Source organism: Aythya fuligula, chromosome 14 (genome assembly GCF_009819795.1).
Source record: "Aythya fuligula isolate bAytFul2 chromosome 14, bAytFul2.pri, whole genome shotgun sequence".
NCBI classification, from domain to species: domain Eukaryota; kingdom Metazoa; phylum Chordata; class Aves; order Anseriformes; family Anatidae; genus Aythya; species Aythya fuligula.
The window spans coordinates 6,929,128-6,947,851 of record NC_045572.1 but is presented as its reverse complement, the minus strand read 5'-3'; the positions used below and the strand labels follow the sequence as shown (position 1 = coordinate 6,947,851).

General features: G+C 47.3%; 1 protein-coding gene across 1 annotated transcript in view; it reads right to left on the bottom strand.

Annotated features, from left to right (window-relative positions):
- CTNNA1 (catenin alpha 1) overlaps positions 1-18,724 on the bottom strand; it is a 112,056-nt gene that overhangs the window by 85,215 nt on the left and 8,117 nt on the right. Inside the window, exons 2-5 of the mRNA XM_032196655.1 lie at positions 11,914-12,020; positions 9,972-10,167; positions 2,731-2,897; positions 1,827-1,946 (exon numbers count right to left, since the gene is read on the bottom strand). Coding sequence (XP_032052546.1) covers positions 1,827-1,946; positions 2,731-2,897; positions 9,972-10,167; positions 11,914-12,018 — 588 coding nt within the window. The 5' untranslated portion in view covers positions 12,019-12,020. The remainder of the gene's footprint in view (positions 1-1,826; positions 1,947-2,730; positions 2,898-9,971; positions 10,168-11,913; positions 12,021-18,724) is intronic.

Sequence of the window (18,724 nt, the reverse complement as noted above, 5' to 3'; positions counted from 1 at the left end):
GTACATCAGGAGAATGCATAAGTAGCGACCTCAGTCTTCCACATCTTAAAATAAAATGTGCTTTAAGATGCTTAGACATAAGTGGCAAGCATCATTTAACTGAAGGAAGAAAAAAGAAAGGCAATCTCTGACAATCGCTAACATTAGTCTATCGGCTCTATTTCACAAGTGATTAACCCAATTAATTTGTGCAACTAGCACAGAGATACTTGTTAAAAAATTCACATGCTTGTTCTGTATGGAGCAGCTCAACCAAGAGAGCCTTGTCATGAATTTGCATCTGAGAAGCCAGATCTTAAATTTAAACTCCAAGACTCACAACCAGAATGTCTTCTTTAATCACACCTAGAAGATGGAGCTCACTTTCCTTAAGAGACTCACACACTGAATTTTAGAAGGACAAGAGTATCATCTCATTCAACTTCTTGTTCATCTCCAAAGGGAGAAAATAAATCCAATGACTATAATTACTGCTAATTTAAGATAAAGATTTAAGAGTCCATAGGTCTTTTCCAAAACACTCACTACTGCAATTCTCTAAAGCATCATCACCTCTGTTTTGGAATGAAGTACCATGAATAGATAGAGGTTCTGAGTCCAGCACAAGCAGTAAGGTTTATGAAAAGGAAGAATGAACACAATTATTAGCAACATGAACATTTTCAAGTTACTTCTTAAGCCTTACAAAGAGGCAACAAAAATGAAAAAAAATGGGCTGCTTTACCATACAGGGAAAAAAATCTGACAGACCCTTCAAAATGGATGTGTAATACAAGACCTCTGTAAGATGCACACTAAGCAGGGAGGGCACGCCAAGCAGGCTTACAGATTTAATGCAACCACTTCCCATAGTGTAAAACAATCCATCATGAAGCAGTTTAAGAACATTTATTGTATTGCCATCGTAACCCCACTCCCATTTACTGCAATCGGATTCTAGATACATAACCAACTAACAATCCATTTTAAACTGAATCCAGTTTATTTTCAAAGATGAATCCATGCAAGCAAACAAGCAGTCAGAGATGCATAAGCAGTTTTGGTTTGTACAGAACAACAGAATAAGAAACATGCTCTAAAAGAATTATGCTGTTTCAGGTAACTCTGACTGCCAGTATTTCTACTTTCTTTTGAAGCTTAACTTACAAAGGAGTGAGTCACAACGGCGATGTTGAACAAAACCTTTACACGTGACTTAAGGTTAAGCGCTAGCTATGCAAATACAGGACATGCACAAAGCAATCAGGATATCAAACCCTTCCTCAAACAGGCATTTCCGTGCAAGACTAGCCAGCTATGGTGCATTGCTTGGCATGGCACAGTGCTCCCTTGGAAAAAGCTGTAATTCTGTTCCCAGCCGTGCCTTTTGTTCCGTATTTAAGTGACCAGGGTTCACTACATCTGTGCAAATCACAAAGGCTGTGTGGTCTCATGGTCAGAGCACTGGCCACAAATTTGTCTCAATTCTCTTTCCTTACCCACACCTGCACTGCTGCAAAATGGGAAGTCTTGACATCCATCAATGCAGTTCTATAGAAGCAGCATTTCATTAAGGTACTAAAGCATTAACAAACAAATGCTATCAGGAAAATTTGAGTCAGAGGCGATGTACTACAGCTGAGCAGATTTTCTGCTTACCAGGCAAGCGCCATTCAATTTCCTAAAAACCACTGAGTGCAACACAATGTATTGAGAAAAAAGAAAAAAAAAAAAGAATTAGCAGCAGCAACAGGTAGTCCCCAAGAGCAGTAAGGCTGCCTTATTTTCTTGTTTTGAAAAATAAAAAGAAATGATATATATGGAAGAAAGAGTTGCTATCACTATACCTGCTGCCTTTTGGCTGCCATGATGTTAAGTTTGTCCACCTCTGGCTTGAGGGCTTTGTACTGGATACCCAGATCCTGCTCTGTGCCAGCATTCCTTAGTTTCAAGATACCTTCTTCCACCTGAAAGAATATACAGATATATTTACATATTTTTCCGAGCATTCCAGTACACAGTTTAGAAAGTTATGGGCTTTCAGAATGGGCTTCATAGCAGACAAAGTGATCTTCCTCTCCTGCCTTTCACTGTTTGGAGAGAGACGTGTCAAGGGCTAACAGTACTTCAGGCTGAGCTCCATGCTCACCAGCCAGCAGGGACAGCCAGGCATGCGTGTCTCAAAGAGCCCAGGGCCCTGGCAGAGCCCCGGCTGTGGCTGTCAAAGGGTAAGAGTGGAGCCCTCACACCCCAGCTGAAGCCAGCCCAACACCAAGCTGTGCTGCACCTCAGGTTCTGCACAAACCACCCACCTCCTGCTCATAAAAATAAAAGCCTTCCTTCTATATTCCACATTCATTTGATTTAGTCCACTGAAGCTACTTGTTCCTACTAATAACTAGTCACATCTGCTAGATACAAGGGAGTAGTAGTCAATAAGAAAACCAAATTATTTCTTTTGATTAAACGATTTATCATCTGCTGTTCACAGACCACAGTGCATTAGTCTCAATACTAAAAGTTGAGAATGAAGTGCAACGCAGAGTCAAAAGCCACTGACAACATCTGTCAGATGTTTTTACACTCCTCAGCTGCACACATTCTGCTAAGAGAAAAAAAAAACCTGCCAGCATCACCGCTCCAGAGGCAAGCCGCTGGGAGTGAGCTCCAGGGTCAGTACGACCGGCAGGAGGCAAAGCCAGGCGGCAGAGCCAGCACGGCGTGCCAGGCACGGCTCAGAGCTGCACTTACTACTTTGAGCTGGACAAGCAGCTTGTAGACGTCTGCCATGTCAGCCAGGATCAGCAGGCGGGTGACAGCGGAGAGGAGGGCACGTGCCGCCCGGACCATGTTCCCTCGTTTCACCGAGGAGCAGGGGTCATCAGCAAACTCCCCAGAGGCACTCTTCATCAAGTCACCTGCATGAAAAAAGATTGTCCCACTTTATTGTCACGGCACTCCTGACACAGTGGTAAGGATTCCTGGGGGACCTGATTTGGAAAACAAAATGCGTTTGCTTAAATACAGCCAGGGCACCACACAGAACGGGGAGAGTGGGGCAGGAGGGAGGAAGGGCTCAGTAAGGACACTTTGGTCCTTATCTCAAATTATACAGGTGCTGTAATAAGCCACAATCCCCCAGGGACACAAACACAACGTGGCACGGCCATTCCGAGCAGAACTGCAGTCTCTGGCTATTTCGGACTACAATGCTTTCAAAGCTCCAGTGAAAGCTTTGCTTTTAAGCCGAAAGCAGCAGCGTGTCCTGTAAACACACGGGGAAGCACCACAGCTCGTGGGGCTGTAAACAACTCGGGGCGATGACCTGGCTGGCTGCGGCACCGCTTGCACTCGGGGCAAGGCTCTGCTTCGTGACACGCTCCAGCATTTCATAGCCTGTGGGGCTGCATCTGCTGCGGGAGGAGACTGGGCTTCAGATGGTAACAGCGCAGTTGGGCAACCACGAAAAGCAAAGGCTGCTTTAAACAACAGCAGAAATTCCTCTAAAAGCCCGAAGGATCATTTCTGTGCGTATTCAGATGTAAAATTTGGATTCTTCCCCCCCACACACACACACCTCGCCCCCCGAGGGGCAGCGTTTTGTTCCCACCGTCACAGCAGGGAGGTTTGGCATCCGCTCCAGTGCTCTTGGACTTTGCTGTGCTTTAGGACCGTTTGGCAAACGGCTAGGATTTAGTTTAGCAAACGCTAGGTACCCAAGGTCACAGATCTGTGGGCAAGGGGAGGTGACCAGGAAAGCACACCAACTGCTTCATGACTAATTGCTGTGTCAGAGGCTTCCCAAACCTGTACGAAAGCATCCACGTGGCCAAAGGCCAGCACCAGAGTAGCACATTTTTCACAGATAAGGGAAGAACCTCAACCAGTGCTGCAGAAATGAAAGCTTATCAGTTCCCAGCAATCCCACTACCAAACAGGGCTGGGAGAGGTCCACGTCTAAATCCCAAGACGATGCTGTGCCAGCACTGCCAAGAGCTGGCCCGCTCCCCCAGCCAGGCAGCGAGCGGGGCGCATCCCCTATTTGGGAGACATATTTTGACTACTCAAAAATCCCCTACAGCTGGAGAGCCCGAGGTTAACCATCCACACGCTTGCCCTGGAAGAGTTTCCAGCACCCAAGCTCTCTGCACCTCCAGAGCTCAGCGCAGCCCCAGCACAGCCAGCAGCCTGGCCGAGCAGCTGTACCCAGACACTCCGTTTTGTTCAGATGCGCCCTCCTATGCAACACCCTTCCATCATCTTAAATACTACTACAAAGAATGGCACACAACATTTTAAGATGAAAACGCACCACTTCAGCACTGTGACACATGAAAAAGCTGCTGTACAAGCGCAGATGAGCTATAAATGTCAATCTCAAGCCATCCCTTACCCAACTTTTTGAGGACCATGACTCATTACTTTAACAAGCGTTAAGAGCTTTAGTCTTTCTGTTGGTGAAAAAGACAAATGTTCCTCTGGTGCTGGAAAATGACAACCAGCCATGAAATTATGAAATTATGTAGCTGACAGGACTCTCTTTATTTATTCTGGAAAAGACTAATAATAGTGAAATTCATTTCACCACCCCAGGTATACAAATCGATAAGCCATTGCAGCATTTAAGATATATGCCACAACCGAGCTCGTGACAAATATTCCCCCCTTCATCCACATGTAAAACTCTCACTTTCCCAATCCCCCCAAAACAGTCATGTTGTTTTCACCAATTTCCTATTCCAAACAACCTAGAGGTGGCCACTTACTTTGCTCAAATCTCAGCAATCACTAAAACGACCCTAAAAAACAAAATTATCTTCCACCCATCCTTTAATTCATAATTTCACATGCCAGTCTCAAAAAAAAAAAACAAAAAAAAAACACTATTCCTTTTTATTTTAATGAGAGATTTTGAAAGATTTAGTAAGTTTCAAACAGCTTGTCAGAGTGTCAAAAGACAACCAGCTCTCTGGAATTAATGGAAGATGAAAGTTGTTGCCTTTTTTTTTTCCTCCACAAATTAAAGAAAGCTAACTCTCAGACTTTTTATAAAGAACTCTCAGCAGGTGCAGTTATTTTAACTAGATTCAAAGGGTAGTAGGGAACAGTGCCCCGACCTTTGTATGCAGCCAGGTACTGCGTGTGGGTGTTCATTAGGAGTTCGACTCTGAACCAACACGGTCTTCTCATTTTCAAATTGGAGCCAGAAGCAACAAAGCAAGTTTAAAAGTAGGATTTCAAGAATTAAATAAAAAATATACACTGCAAGAGAGTCAGACTGCAACTTAGATTATACAGCTGATATGAATTCCTATACGAGTAATCTGTTTTTCCAATACCACCTTAGATTTTTTTCACTAGATATTATAAGGGAGAGATAATAAAAGAGAGTCAAGGGAAGAAGAGGCAATGGTAGCCATACTATGATCCTGTCAATAAAACGCTAAGAATTCAATTAAATCTAATGGAACAAAGCCCATTTCAGAAATAGTAAGATTTTAGTCCATCAAAAGAAAATTACCATTTTCTAGTCTCATTCCCACTATGCCCACAGGGTCTGACAGCACTTTCAGACAGCACTATTAATCCTCCTCGGCAGCGTGGTGCACGATGACCATGACAGAAAAGCTTTCTCTACGTGAGCACCGCCTGGGCGCTGATCGGAGGCGGAGATGGGCAGAGGGGAGGCGGGGAAGCCCTCTGTGCAGTTCGGACACACACAGGCACCGCTGCTTTTTTTTTTCCCCCTCCCTAAGCCACAAATTGGTGCCCATGCATCATCTCGTGCCCTTCAGCACCTTGCAGTTTAAAGCCTGTCTGCAGGCTGCTCCTGTCACGGTATCAGCAGCACAAGGAGTGCCACCAGCACGCCAGCTCCTGCACGCTCTCCCCCAGCATTTCAATGAACCACTTCTGCTGCTCTGGCAGACACAGCGTGCACAGCCCTGCCTTTGCCTGGGTCACTGTTGGTGCTCCCTGCCCGTGATCCCACAGCTCACGGCTCCTTCCCACCCCGGCCATGCCTCTGCCTGCCCGCGGCTCCCTCTCTCATTTCCCCCACGGCTGCCAATTCCCTGCCAAGTGATGGTGGAGATAAAGCCACAGCTTGAAGACTTTATTACCCTGGGTACTGAAGTCCAATCTTCCACTACTGCCACCTTCGTTGGCCACCATGAGGGTGGGAAGAGGCTGTCCTGGCATCCTACTGGGAAGGACAAAGCCTCTTCTGCCCTCCAGCAGGCAGCCAGTGACTGTATTAAAGGCTGTATTTCAGGCTTCTTTCTGCCATATCAACGTGGGAATTGATACTTGTGGAAACAAAAGCTTTGTTAATTCCTTAATCTTATCTTCAGTTAAATCCATATGCTGTGCGTATGGCTCATCTGCAGTTTGTGTCAGACCTCCCTTGGGTTACGGCTTTTCAAAGGTCTCAAGTTCTGGGCTGGGGAATCACTTCTAACACAAGGAGCGGCATACTCCTCAAACATTGTTCTTGCAGGAAAACAAGTGAGAACTCTTTGCAGCCTTTCAAGAAATTAAGCTAACTGGTCACAACAGAGCTGTAAAGTTGAGTATTTCCAAGAACTCAGTGTTTAACGTGAAGCTATTCATGCAGCTGGCTTCCTTCTGGTCCTTTGAAATCCTTAAGCTGTGCGTCTCGTGTGAAGTACAGCTGAAAAAAAAAAAAGCTTTACACTTTCATAATCTGCCCCACTGTTCAGTTTTGGAGAAAACTTACTCAAACACAGGGCTGAAAGGAACCATGCTGAATCAGTCTGTCCACTTCCCTGCAACCACAACCATGCGACATGATCAAAACCCACAGGCACACTCATAAAACCATCCATTCTCTTACATCAAACCCTACACACAGGCTCGTGCTTTCTAATTTTAAGCTTTAATTTTTGGTCTGTCATGTAAAATTACCACTGGAACACAGGCAACAGTAAGAACACGGGTAATACCCTGGATCCTCGTGCTCACACGGATACACAGAGGAAGTGAGCTACGGCCAGTTCTGCAGGAGAACAGGAACACCTTGGGCAGCCAGACCTGAGAGATCTCCTACCTGACCCCAGAGCTTGCAACCTGTCACAGTGCCAAGCATCTGGCCCAGAAACCTTATTTGTTCCAAAACTGCCCAACAGCACCGGCAGAGCTGGCTGCTTCAACACACAGCCAGTCCTTGTCTCTTCCAGATGGTAAAACCCTACAACAGGCTCGGGAACAGGAGCTTGCAGTGTGAGGAGTAAGGCAGGGCAAGACCATCATTGCCCCTTCCATGCCCCAGCAAAACCAGAACGGCTGAAATCAACGTGAGACACTGCAAGGATGCTGAAATCAGAGCTCACAGCAGACATTTTCCCACTACTACAGCTTTTCTATACCACAGCAGGATCTATTCTGAAGAAAGAAAAAAAAAATAAAATCTTCAGTTCTTTGTCTCCACTACTCTTAAAAATATTCTTCTTAAGTAGTTTCACTACTTCAAAATAAGTCCAAAAGTCCAAACCCTTAAAGGGCCAGAAATCCTGCTTTGGGATTTCCATGAAGCTGTTTAATATTTAAAGCCAGTTGTAATTTATTCTTACATTCTAAAAATCATGAAGACTTTGAAGTGATCCACTTATATTGATTTAGTATGTAGCCATACTATCACTCATTCTAAATAGCTCTTTTCACTTCTTTGTTTTTACCCCCAACAAATGGATTTTATGAACAAGCCTGTTCACTAAAGTCGTGTACCCTCTCAATCTTCTTGCTGAGCTAAAAAAAATTTTTTAATTTTCTCTGATGAGACAAGTTATCTATTGTCCTAATCATCTTCATAACCTCTGTCTACATTCATTCATCTTTTTTTATTACGGTATCTAAACCTCTCCCTACTCTAAATAGAGGCATTATTAATTCTATTTTCCTGTCTTCTGCAGAAGATAAATTGGGTTATACATCTATAATCTTACTGCTGCCTTCACAGACACAGCCAGTCCACAATCACCCTTCTGCTGACCAAGGCATCCAGAGTTGCTGGAGAGCTGGGGTTGTTCAGCCTGTGCCTAAAGGAAAGCTGGGGAGGGATTCTTTGTCAAGGAATGTAGCAACAGAACAAGGAGTCATGGATTTTAACTAAAAGACGGTAGATTTAGATTAGACAAAAAAAATCGAGCCCAACTGCCTGACCACTTCGGGACTAACCTAAAGTTAGCCTTATTATTGAGGGCATTGTTCAAGTTGCGCCTTGAACACTGACAGGCATGGGGCATTGCTACCATGCTTCCCTCATCTCTCCAGTTTGTGAATCCAACCCGTCTGCCACAACACTGCAAGCACTTCTGAAGTGCAGAGCCTGTACATAAATGGGTTCTGTGAGGTTTTTCCTGTCATTAGCACTACAGAAGCGCAATCCTACCAGCACAGACCCCTGGGCATGGCAACAACAACCCTCCCTTCCTCAGACTGCTGTCTCATTTTCCACCACTTGCTTCTAATTATCTCAAAGGTTTTATTCCCGTACAAGAGGCTGCTCCACTCAGCTCCACCTGCCCAGACACTGCCACCGTGCTGGGGACACAGGCTTCAGGCAGTGGTGCTGCCCCAGCAGCCAGCAAGCAGCTGAGGGCACCAGTCATACCGGGTGCATCTTTGAGCCTAACCATCACCCATGCAGCTTCCTAAAAGGGATGCAGCTGTCCCCTCTGTGCACCAGATCTCATGCAAGCCTCCTTCTGCAGGAGGAAGCAGCATCATGACATTCAGGTGGCAGTGCTTTTTCTCCTCCAGCACCTCTCAGCTCTGAACTCCAGCTCCTCCGTCAGAGACCATGGGAAGTTTTGGCACAAAGCCTGCATAGTTTCAAAATCAAATGGGGCCAAGAAGTGAAAGGGTCATACTGAAGCTTGCTGTAGCAGTCTTTCCTACCAGCTTCTCACTGTAGTATACAACCACAAATTCAGAAAATTCAATTTTGTAATCCCAAGGACTAAGTACACCTCCCTCACACACTAATATCACTAAGAGCGATGTGAAAATATACACAGATGAACTCGGACTCCCAATAATGAGCAGCAATCAAGCTAGCACCAAAGAATTAAAGTCCTTCGAGACAATGGGGTCTCTTTTGCTGTTGCTTGTTGTTAAATTAAGCCAACTCAATTAGCCCTTTACATTGCAGCCTTCTTAGTTCATCTTTCTTTGGTCTGTCAACCTGGCTCGTCTAAAACTTAAAGCCATTTTCAAGAAATATTTCATCACTGTGCAACTTCAGCTACAAACAAGTAATTAATGCTAATGAGTTTTTCTTTTTTTGCAGCAGCAGCCACCATTAATACCAGTTGACTGGGTTTCACTGAAGCATAGAAAAGGCTCATGACTGGAAGAATGATAAATGATTTATGAGGAACAACATTTACTAGTGCATATTTTAGAGTAAGCCAGCTCCATAGGCTTTCTTGGAAAAGACCTGTAAGAAAAGCAACAAGGAAAATGATAAAAATCAACACTAGATGTGGGGGAGGAAGTCTGGAATATTTAATCAAAGTCCTTGCATTCTGTTTGTCGCTGTTTACATTTTGCATATTCAAGACATCCAGTTCTAAGTCAATACTCAGCTCTTCCTCCTACAATGCTGTTTTGAATACATCTGAATTTTGCAGAAGGTAATCGACAAGTTTTTGAGACTTAGTTCTGTAACATTTATAGGTGGTAGTCTGTAGGGGGGAAAGTTGCTTCTTAGCCTAAATTGAGCTTTAAATACTCTTCAAAGACTCAGCCCTCCTCCCTCTCTCTCTCCTCTGAATCTCTGCTTGGGAGATTTGATTTCCACATAAGCCCAGTTAATAATTTTTGCTAGAGGAAGCCAGCTAGACAAGCTGAGAAGCTACACAAGTAAACAGGACCATAAACATTAGAAATAACAGTGAAGGGTAACGGGAACATTTCTACTTGCTATGAAAAATTCTAGTTCAAAAAGCTATCAGATGCATCTCTCTTACCTTGTTTGCGAACATCTTCCACAGCTGCTACCAGCTCCTCCTTAAGGAACTGGCTCTCTTTTGCAATCTTGTCTCCTTTGTCCAGGAAATTCTCTGTTGCTTGTTCAACTGAAGCAGCCAGCACATGGGCCTTCTTAGAGCGCCCTCGTTTTTTATTAGAGGGGCCTTTGTTACTTGTGTTAACCAATGTTGTAACCTAAGGTTATGAACAGAAGGGGAAAAAAATAATTTCAGATGAGAGTAAGGTCACAAGCATTTTTCTGGTTTTAGGCAGCATAGTTGTAATGCTTCCACTACTGTCAGCTCCAAAGGTTAGGCTAGCAAACAAGTGTTTTTCACTTCTCTTTAAACATTACCATGCTTTCTGATTCATTAATGAGCTTTCTAAATTCAGCTAAACTACTTAGAGATCTTTCTTATCAGAAGCAGACCTGAAAATTTCATTTTAGGAATAGAATTCTATTTATATTTTGATGAACTGCAATCTCAATAACAGGCCACAGCTATTTGGCATTACACTAGAAAGAACCAACCAAGTTGAGGATAATTAGGTTGGGACAGTTCTCCAGGCGTAAAAAGACTTAAAACAAGGTTGAAGCCATTAACTACAGAAATCGAGCAACACAATATCCTTTCAGGTCAAAACAGTGAATATTACAGCCAGCCAACTAAATGCAAAGCAAAGAAAGGACCTCAGAGCTGAATCCATCTTGTCAGTAAGTTAGTTCAGGTTGATTCAGAGAGGGAAAGCCCATCAGCTGGGAGTTCCTCAGCTGTCCTTGAATGGGAAGCACTTCTATCTGGTAGTCTCTGCTCATCATGTATTACAAATAGTTGCAGCAAGGCAATTTGCTCAGCTTTCCTCTCTGCATTTTATCAGTCTCATCATTCCCAAAATTTGAGATTGCCAGCACCGCCTTTTACGCTACTTGAGGAATGAATTACAGACACTGAACTTGGACAAAAAGGTCCTTTAAACAAGTCTGCTCAGTTAAGTTTGCCAAATTAGGACTATTTCTGTTAAGAAAAGGCTCCATCAGCAACTCTGGCATCAAAGCAACACAGCAGATCACCAACTGCACAGCCAAGCATCTAGAGGGGAACAAATGGCAACTCACTTCAGAAGTATGGACTGCAACTTGGCAATTACAGGGATGCAAACACTGGAAACAACTTAATCATTTCAGCTCCTGCCCTGCACAGGCTGTGTCCAGTTCATATTGTCAGCTTAAGAACGCCACAGTTCAGGAAAACAACACCAGAAGACACGAGTTAATTCCTGAGTGCACTTCAGAAGGTCTGGAGGAGAAAGGTTCTTGGAAAAAGAATCTTCAAAATGCCCAAAAGGTACAGCTTACACTTACAAGACTCGTTGTAGCCTCCCTATATTCTTCTGTGCATTTCATTGAGCAACAGACACCATGCAGAAATACGCTTTTATTCACAAATCCAGTAAGAAGCGTGGGCAGAATTTCAAAAAAGCATGTATAGCTTGTAAAAGATGTACTGAAACAGTGACAAATGCCATAAAAGCATATTTCTCATGTGGGACCCAGTTAGGAGGGGTTGGTAACCAATATACAACACCAGGCTGCTATAAACGGGTTGCAAGCATTCCTTCACAGGAAACTGCTGCCCCATTGCCTTGAAATTAATAAAACAATCCACTGGGAATTTCACCGTTTATGTGAATATCTTTCCGAAGAGAACGATAACCATAGGTAACCTCAAAGAAAACTTATGAGACCTTGCTTCGAACAACCACTAATAGCCTTAATGCAAATGGGGTCTGTCAATCCTGAACAAAAGTTTACAAGTGACACAACACAGCCTATTAAAAACAAGTGACAAATAAGCAACATAACGCACAAAAAATAAGTGAGAAAAAAAAATGTGACAGGTAACCAGGTGGTCGGTAACCAGGTTATTAATTGGTTTTTACCTGTGTGACCAGCGGCTCCAGCAGTCTCTCCACCGCCAGTGTTCTGATCTCCAGGCTCTTGGGGTCCCATTTGAAGTTCACGGTGCCGGCAGTGACGGCCGTCATCTCTAGAGGAAGAGAGCTCCATCAGTACTTGGTTTGATCAGCTCCATAGGAACTTATTTGGAAACAGTATAGAGCCAGAGGCTATCGAACCCACAGCGAGGCCATTCTATAAGTTAAGCCTATACTGCATATGGCAATGTTATTTATCACCAGCTCAGCCAACGCTAAAGAACTGTGATGGCTTGCTGTCACTTACAGGCACTGCATGTATGCTCCGGTTTGGAAGTAAAACCATGCAAACAACAAAACCAAAGAAGCACCCCAATGCCCCAGTACGTGAATCAGAACAGTGAGAGGACAGGTAACACCGGCTGCTGATCATCGGCCCCCAGGCAATGAGAAAGGGCCTCAGAGGTGAGGTGGGACTGGAGACCTGAAGCTGGAGGTGAAGCACATCACCCCTGCCCACCGCCACCACCCCTGGGGCAGCCAGCTCCTGGCTCCAGCAGCACCCAGCAGCTGCTGGCTTGCCCCAGGGACTCAGCACCACTCAATGTTGGTGCTGCAAATGCTTCAGCAAACAAGGAGCCGGGGGCCAGCTCAACTCGCTCATCCCATTCAGCCTCATGAAGTCCAGGAGTAAAGGAGCGAATGTAAGGTCAGCCCCACGCAGCCTGAGAATTCAGCTGGTTCACGTTTAGAGGCTCAGATAGCTGTTACACTGCCCCTTAACATTTACATAGGAGGGAGAGAACAGATTGGCATGAAGAGATCTCTTAAAAGCTGTCACTGAGCCCTTCCTTCCCATTGCGCTTTTATGCTGACGTCCCAATGGAACTGCTAAAACGATCACGGAAAAGGTTTAGTGCAATTACTACAACTGTTCTCCTCTTCTCAAGGAAACAGAACCCCGATCACCAGGTTAACACCACGGCACTACATAGCACAGCAGCTAATGCTGGTGATCACAGCCATACCTCCAGTTAAAACAAGCACACAGGACCAGTTCGTGGTACGTCAGACACCACAGATTGAGCTCATCCTGCTTTAGATTGTCCTCAAAACACAAACCTGGGTTCAGCACTGTCTTGAAACTTGGTGTTTTCAGAAAGCCGGGAAGAGTCATCAATTCTCAACATCTCCTTCCCCCCTCCTCCTAAGCACTCCTGCTAGAGTTGCTTTCAAAGCTTCTCAGCTGGTATTTTTACATCTTGCTCTGGACAGGACACTGCCTGCACAGCATCTCAGAAGACAGACTGCTCCGACAGCACCAGGTGTCCCCGAGCTGCCAGGCGAGCACAGCAGCCCGCTATTTTTAAGCAGGAGGCAAAGCGCTAATTTTGGTGCCCAACCATGTTTACAACACACACCAACCACCAAGTGTTTTACAGCAGCACGGGCAGTTACACAGCAGCAGCAGCACGCACACGGATGGTTAATTCCCATTCAAAACAAGATCTCCAGCACCCGAGAAGCTCAGAGCAAGGCAGCAGGAGGTCAGGGCCAAGCATCACCTGGCTGCAGCCAGCAGCGCCTTCGGCAGGTGTCCGACACCAAGGAGGTGACACCAAGGAGGTGACACAAGTGATAAAACACTCGCTATGATACCAAAACAAATCTTTGCCCTGAGAAGTGTCCACACGGTCACATAGCGAAGCACAGCTCTGCAAGGCGCAGGGCAGGAGCACCCACCTCACCTGCACAAACCTCTCCACTCCCTCCGTGCCCCAAGCGCCTACACTGCTGCAGGGAACGCAAACTTTAAAAGCTGGAAGCTTGGAGAAGGGGAATAAGGAGAGGCCAATGTTAGCGTGTGAAATACTCCTGATGGTTTTAAAGCAAAAAGCTGGAAGGCACGGACAAAGGGCCGAGCTGCGACACCTCCCTGCCATGGCAGGGGGAGAGGGCTCCCTCCGCTTCCTCACCCCAACAACAGCGAGTCCCAGGCAGGGACTCACAAGGTCACTGTCCTCATCTCCCCCTTTCTGTTCTGCTGCTCCAGCTCTGCACCAGCTCGTGCCAGGGCCCAGATGTGCCGATGCTGGCACCAGGCGAGCAGCACGGCTGGCGTGGGAAGAGCAGCAGGCTGCAATGCGACCTCAGCACACCACCAGGAACCACGGGCTCAGGCTCTCCAAAATCCTGCACGTCCACGCTGCTCCCCAAGGTCAGTGACAGCAAGCTCTCCTCCCTCCACAAAGGTAAGTTTTTCAGGTGCCAGCCTATAAAAATGCATTCAGAAACCCCCCTCTGCCCACACACATGCCCCTGCCCTGAGCGAGGCATGTCACTGCTTTACTCCCTCCTGGTTAGCTGGTTGTGAATGCTGCCTACGTAAATAGCCAAGACAAATATGCTGAAAGCCTTTATGGTTTCTGAGATACATGCCCAGGACTCTGGAAAGCCCATTAGCTTTCCAGGTAAAAGCTGTTTCTGTATGTTTAATGCTGTTATGCCTCTTTCAGAAACAAAGCGCGGGGCTGGAGGTAACAGCAAGAAGATACATTAATTGTATTAGGAGGATAATGAAGGCAATTCATCTGAAAACAAGTTCGTATGACGGCTCACGAATTGGCCAAAAGTAATGGTCCATAAAACCACTTAGTATGAACTTTATTGAAGTTTATCTTAAAAACATGGCTTGGTACCAACTACACCGTTTGGCAGCTACAGCTCGGGTACCACTCGCACGCTGCAGTAGATACGAAGCTTTAAATACTTGCAAAGAACACAGCAAAAGGTGAGAGCCTTCAAATACGTGCGTGAAGTGGGTGGTTTGGGGGGATAAAGGGACAGCTGCCAGGGGCAAGTGAAAGCAGGGCTGTACACCTGAGATGAGGAAGCTGCGATTTGGTGGCACTTCTTGTGCCTGCTCAAGTTTGTGCCCCTTGGATCCCCCTAGGCTAACATCCAGCACACAGCGCCAGCGGACGGGGTCACAATGCAAAGGCTGCAATGTCTAATGGAGATGAAGATCCCCTGGAAGCCAGACACTACTGCAGGCCAGTGCAGCGCCTCTCGGAGCTGGGACAGCCCAAGGGCTGCAGAGGAGCCTCTCTGTGCCACAGACTTACCAGGAGCAGGACATACCCCAAGCAGGACTCTCAAGGACAAAGCACTGCATGCTACGAAGCAGAAAAGCGTGAGCAACACTCAGTCTGAAGCACTGGAATATACAGAAAGACGTCACCGCACAAGAAGCCGCGCTTGCCCTGCCCGTGGTTCCAGAAGCAGCAGGGAAGCTGCTGCCGAACCGCCGCTCATCCTCCCACAGCCCTCCAGGAGCTCATTCCCGGCTTCACATCCCACCCGCTCTGTGCTGGCAGAGCTCTGCCCATGGCTGAGCGATTAACCAGATGGGGAAGAACTGATTTGGCTGGAGGGAAAGAAATCCATTTCTGCGGGGCGGGACGCGCTGCCCATCTGGCTCACCGCACTGCCACAAGCACTGCCAGCAGAAGCAGCCACGGGGCGAGAAGACGGCTACAAAGACATTCAGGGGGACACGGTGCAAGGCTGGGTGCTGAAAAAACACCATCAAGAGGGGCTGGGAGGGCATTCCTGCTCCCTGCTCATTTCAGCCTCAGACACGAGGCCACGAGGTTAAACCACGCTCGCAGCCCAGAGGCTGCCCACAAACCCCCCAGGCCGTTCCAGCGGTCCTGACGGTGCTCGGTGTTTCTGTAGGTGCCCCGCAGTAACACACTTCATCCTCCTGGTTCTGGCATGCACACAAGGCCACGACAGGTGGGGGAAGATCTGGAGTTTAAGGAAGCCACTTTCAAAGCTCCCTGCTGCTTCCAGAAATTTCAGTTCCCAGCCAAACAGTATCTCTGCAAGAGCCATCCCTGGATACCTCACCCCCTGCCTCCTCCAGCAAATCAACAGTTCAAGCTGAAGAACAGGTTCCCGTTACACTCCCAACTTCAAGCACATGCTGTTGGGGTACAGACCCTCCTTTCCCTGCCATAAACCTGCCCCAGCCTCCTGCAGTGAACTGTAATGCTCGTGGGGTAGCCCAGCCCATGTACATGACCTCGCTGCGCTGCCTGCAGGGCACGGGGCTGCACAGCATGGGTGGAGGTGAGCCGTGCTGTGCCATGCCATGATGTGCTGTGCCATGCCGTGCCACCCAGCTGCACCCATGGCAGTGCCCAGCCCTGCTCGGGAGAGGCTGTGGCACGGCCAGCAGCAGCTTGCCCTGGCTGAAGGACGCCGTGCACACGCTGAAGGCCCACAGAGCTCTGGGAGCACAGCTAGAGGTGGCAGCGCTTTCCAGAACCACTAATTGGAGGCTTTAAGACTAACTACAGGTGCTTACTGCCAGAATAGTGGCATGCAAATCATTTCTGTTCTTTGGCAAGGGTAAGAACGAAGGCACCTAAGGCTGACGAAGGAGCCGTCCTCCAACAGCGAGCTCTGTGCACCGACACAATCGCAGCACCAGGGCAAGGTGTGCTCACAGTCAGGGTTTCCATCCAGGCTGGGCTCCCAAATGCACCTGGGGGCAGAGCTGGCCCTGGCTCAGGCAGCACTGAGCTAGCAGGGCCGACCTGCGCTGCACCACGCCATCCCCCAGCCTCCTGGGCTCTGCACCACAGCAAACCTCTCCCACCGGGCAGCCACAGCCCTAACCACGGGGCTCCCCTGCTGCAGGGCAAGCCCTACCACCTCCTGCTGTCGGCAGCAAACAAGTTGGCCTCTCCCTAAGCCTCTCACCCATCATCTTCTACCAGTCCTCATATTTCAGCTACCCTGACACGGAGCTTCCCGAAGCCTTACTGAGCTGAAGCACACCGCCCTTCTCTTCAGGGAGACAGCTTTCCACCCGTGGTCTGAGGAACGCAGCGGGGTCAATGCTGGGCCAAGCACAACAGCCTGCGTGCTGAACTTGAGCATTATGCTGTTCAAAAAACAAACAAGAGTATTGCATGAGTAGTTTTGACAGTATTTTGTCTGTACCTGGGAGGACACTCTCTATTCTCGCTCCCTGTCTGCCACCCTAGCTCCCCATTTTGTGCAGCTGATCGTGCCCAGGCCCAGCAACATGCACTCCAGCACATTGTTTTGTGGCTTAGTTCTTCCTCTCCTATATCCCTATGCAGTCACAGTCATTCTGAATTATATCCTCTCCTCTAGTGTGCTCGCAGAGTCTCTCTGGATATTCTGCACGATGCAGCGTGATTATCCCTTGTTCCATCACCCAGGTCATAAGCCTGGCACAGGGCGGGGTTCGTGACAACCCCATTTCATCCTCCAGCCGGAAGGCCAGCCACGCTCCTCCACTCCCAAAGGAATCCTTCTGGTTGGTTTCATTACCCAAGCACCGAACCCATCCCCTAATCAGCACGCCTGCCTCCTTCCACGCCTAACGCAGCGCTCCTCTCAGAGGAGGAATCGCTGCTGGCCAGGGCTGTTGGGCACACATGGGGCTTTCCAAGGAGGTTTTAAGTGGTTTTGATTGAAGCTGTTTATTTAAAGCCAAGCATACGCGACTAAGAGCAGACAGCCATCCTCTAACATAACAATCTCAAAGTCCTTCTGCTCAGCTACCAAATCGTGCTCTCCACCACAAATGCAGTGAAGTTTTTACCTCTACAGAGAGCTCTAGTACTGGGATTTCACCACCTGAGATACGACCACAAGCTATAGATGCTGCGCTGACTGCTCCTTAATTATTAAACTGTTTCCATCACTTGAATGTATTCAACCCCGTGACAAGTTTTTGCACAGGCAGTAGTAACCAGCCAAGTGGGAGGAGGAAATCTCCCTTTGGGTAAGCCTGCATCTCGTCAGTGCCCCTGGGGGCACGGTGCCCACCCGCAGCCACCCCCAGCACCTTTCTGCAGGTACCCCTGGTACCGCCATGCAGGAGGCCTGCAGGGAGCCACGTGAAGCCACCAGCCAGCACCCAGACGTGCACCTTCATGTAGCTGCTGCTGTAGCAAGTCTCTAAGTAGCTTGCATTAAAAAAGAAGGAAAAAAATAAAGGAATAAGTTCTGTAAGAGCAGGTTTTCACACCTGCAATTTCCTCTGGCTATCGTTAAGAAGATGGAAGCAACCTCACTAGCGTTCCTGGGACCACAGCAATGACTGCACAGCTCCCAGTGAACTTTTTTTGGAGCAGTAACTGCTAGCAGCAGCCTCCCGCCTTCCTTACGTAAGCGTTAGGCTTTGATTGTTCTGTTCTGGCATCATTATCTTGCCTCAAAGGAGCTGGAATGGCGGAGCAAGCCAAATCACAGCAAGCACGGGCAATTACTGGTTTATTCATGCCACATTAAGGCTTCAAGTCATGGCTGATATCCTTACAGGATGCAAGAACCAAACTCGTGCTTGTGCCTGCTTAACTGTCCAGATGGATACGGCTGTACGGCCCAACAAGCTTCCCATTTATTTCTGTATGGCTTGTGGCTTCCAAAATACACCTAGGAGTCTAACTACACACAAAGAAAACTGATGAGGTATCGGGCACTGCTCTACAAGGCGCACAGGCTTCTCCTTAGCGCAAGGATCTCTGTCATAACCAAGATTTATTTTCACATTCTAGCTGCAAAACTTTACCTTTGGGGAAGGGAGACACCACAGCCTGCGCAGGGAGCTATCAGCGTTCCCAGTAAGCCCACTCATTCCATCTTCAGGAAAATACTGGTGCCATTTATGCCAGAACATGCAATACCAACACCCAGAAGACACCTTCCAAAATCAGCACAAGTAATCACCAGGTTTCTAACCCATGCATTTCAGCTGCTCTTTGGATCGGGA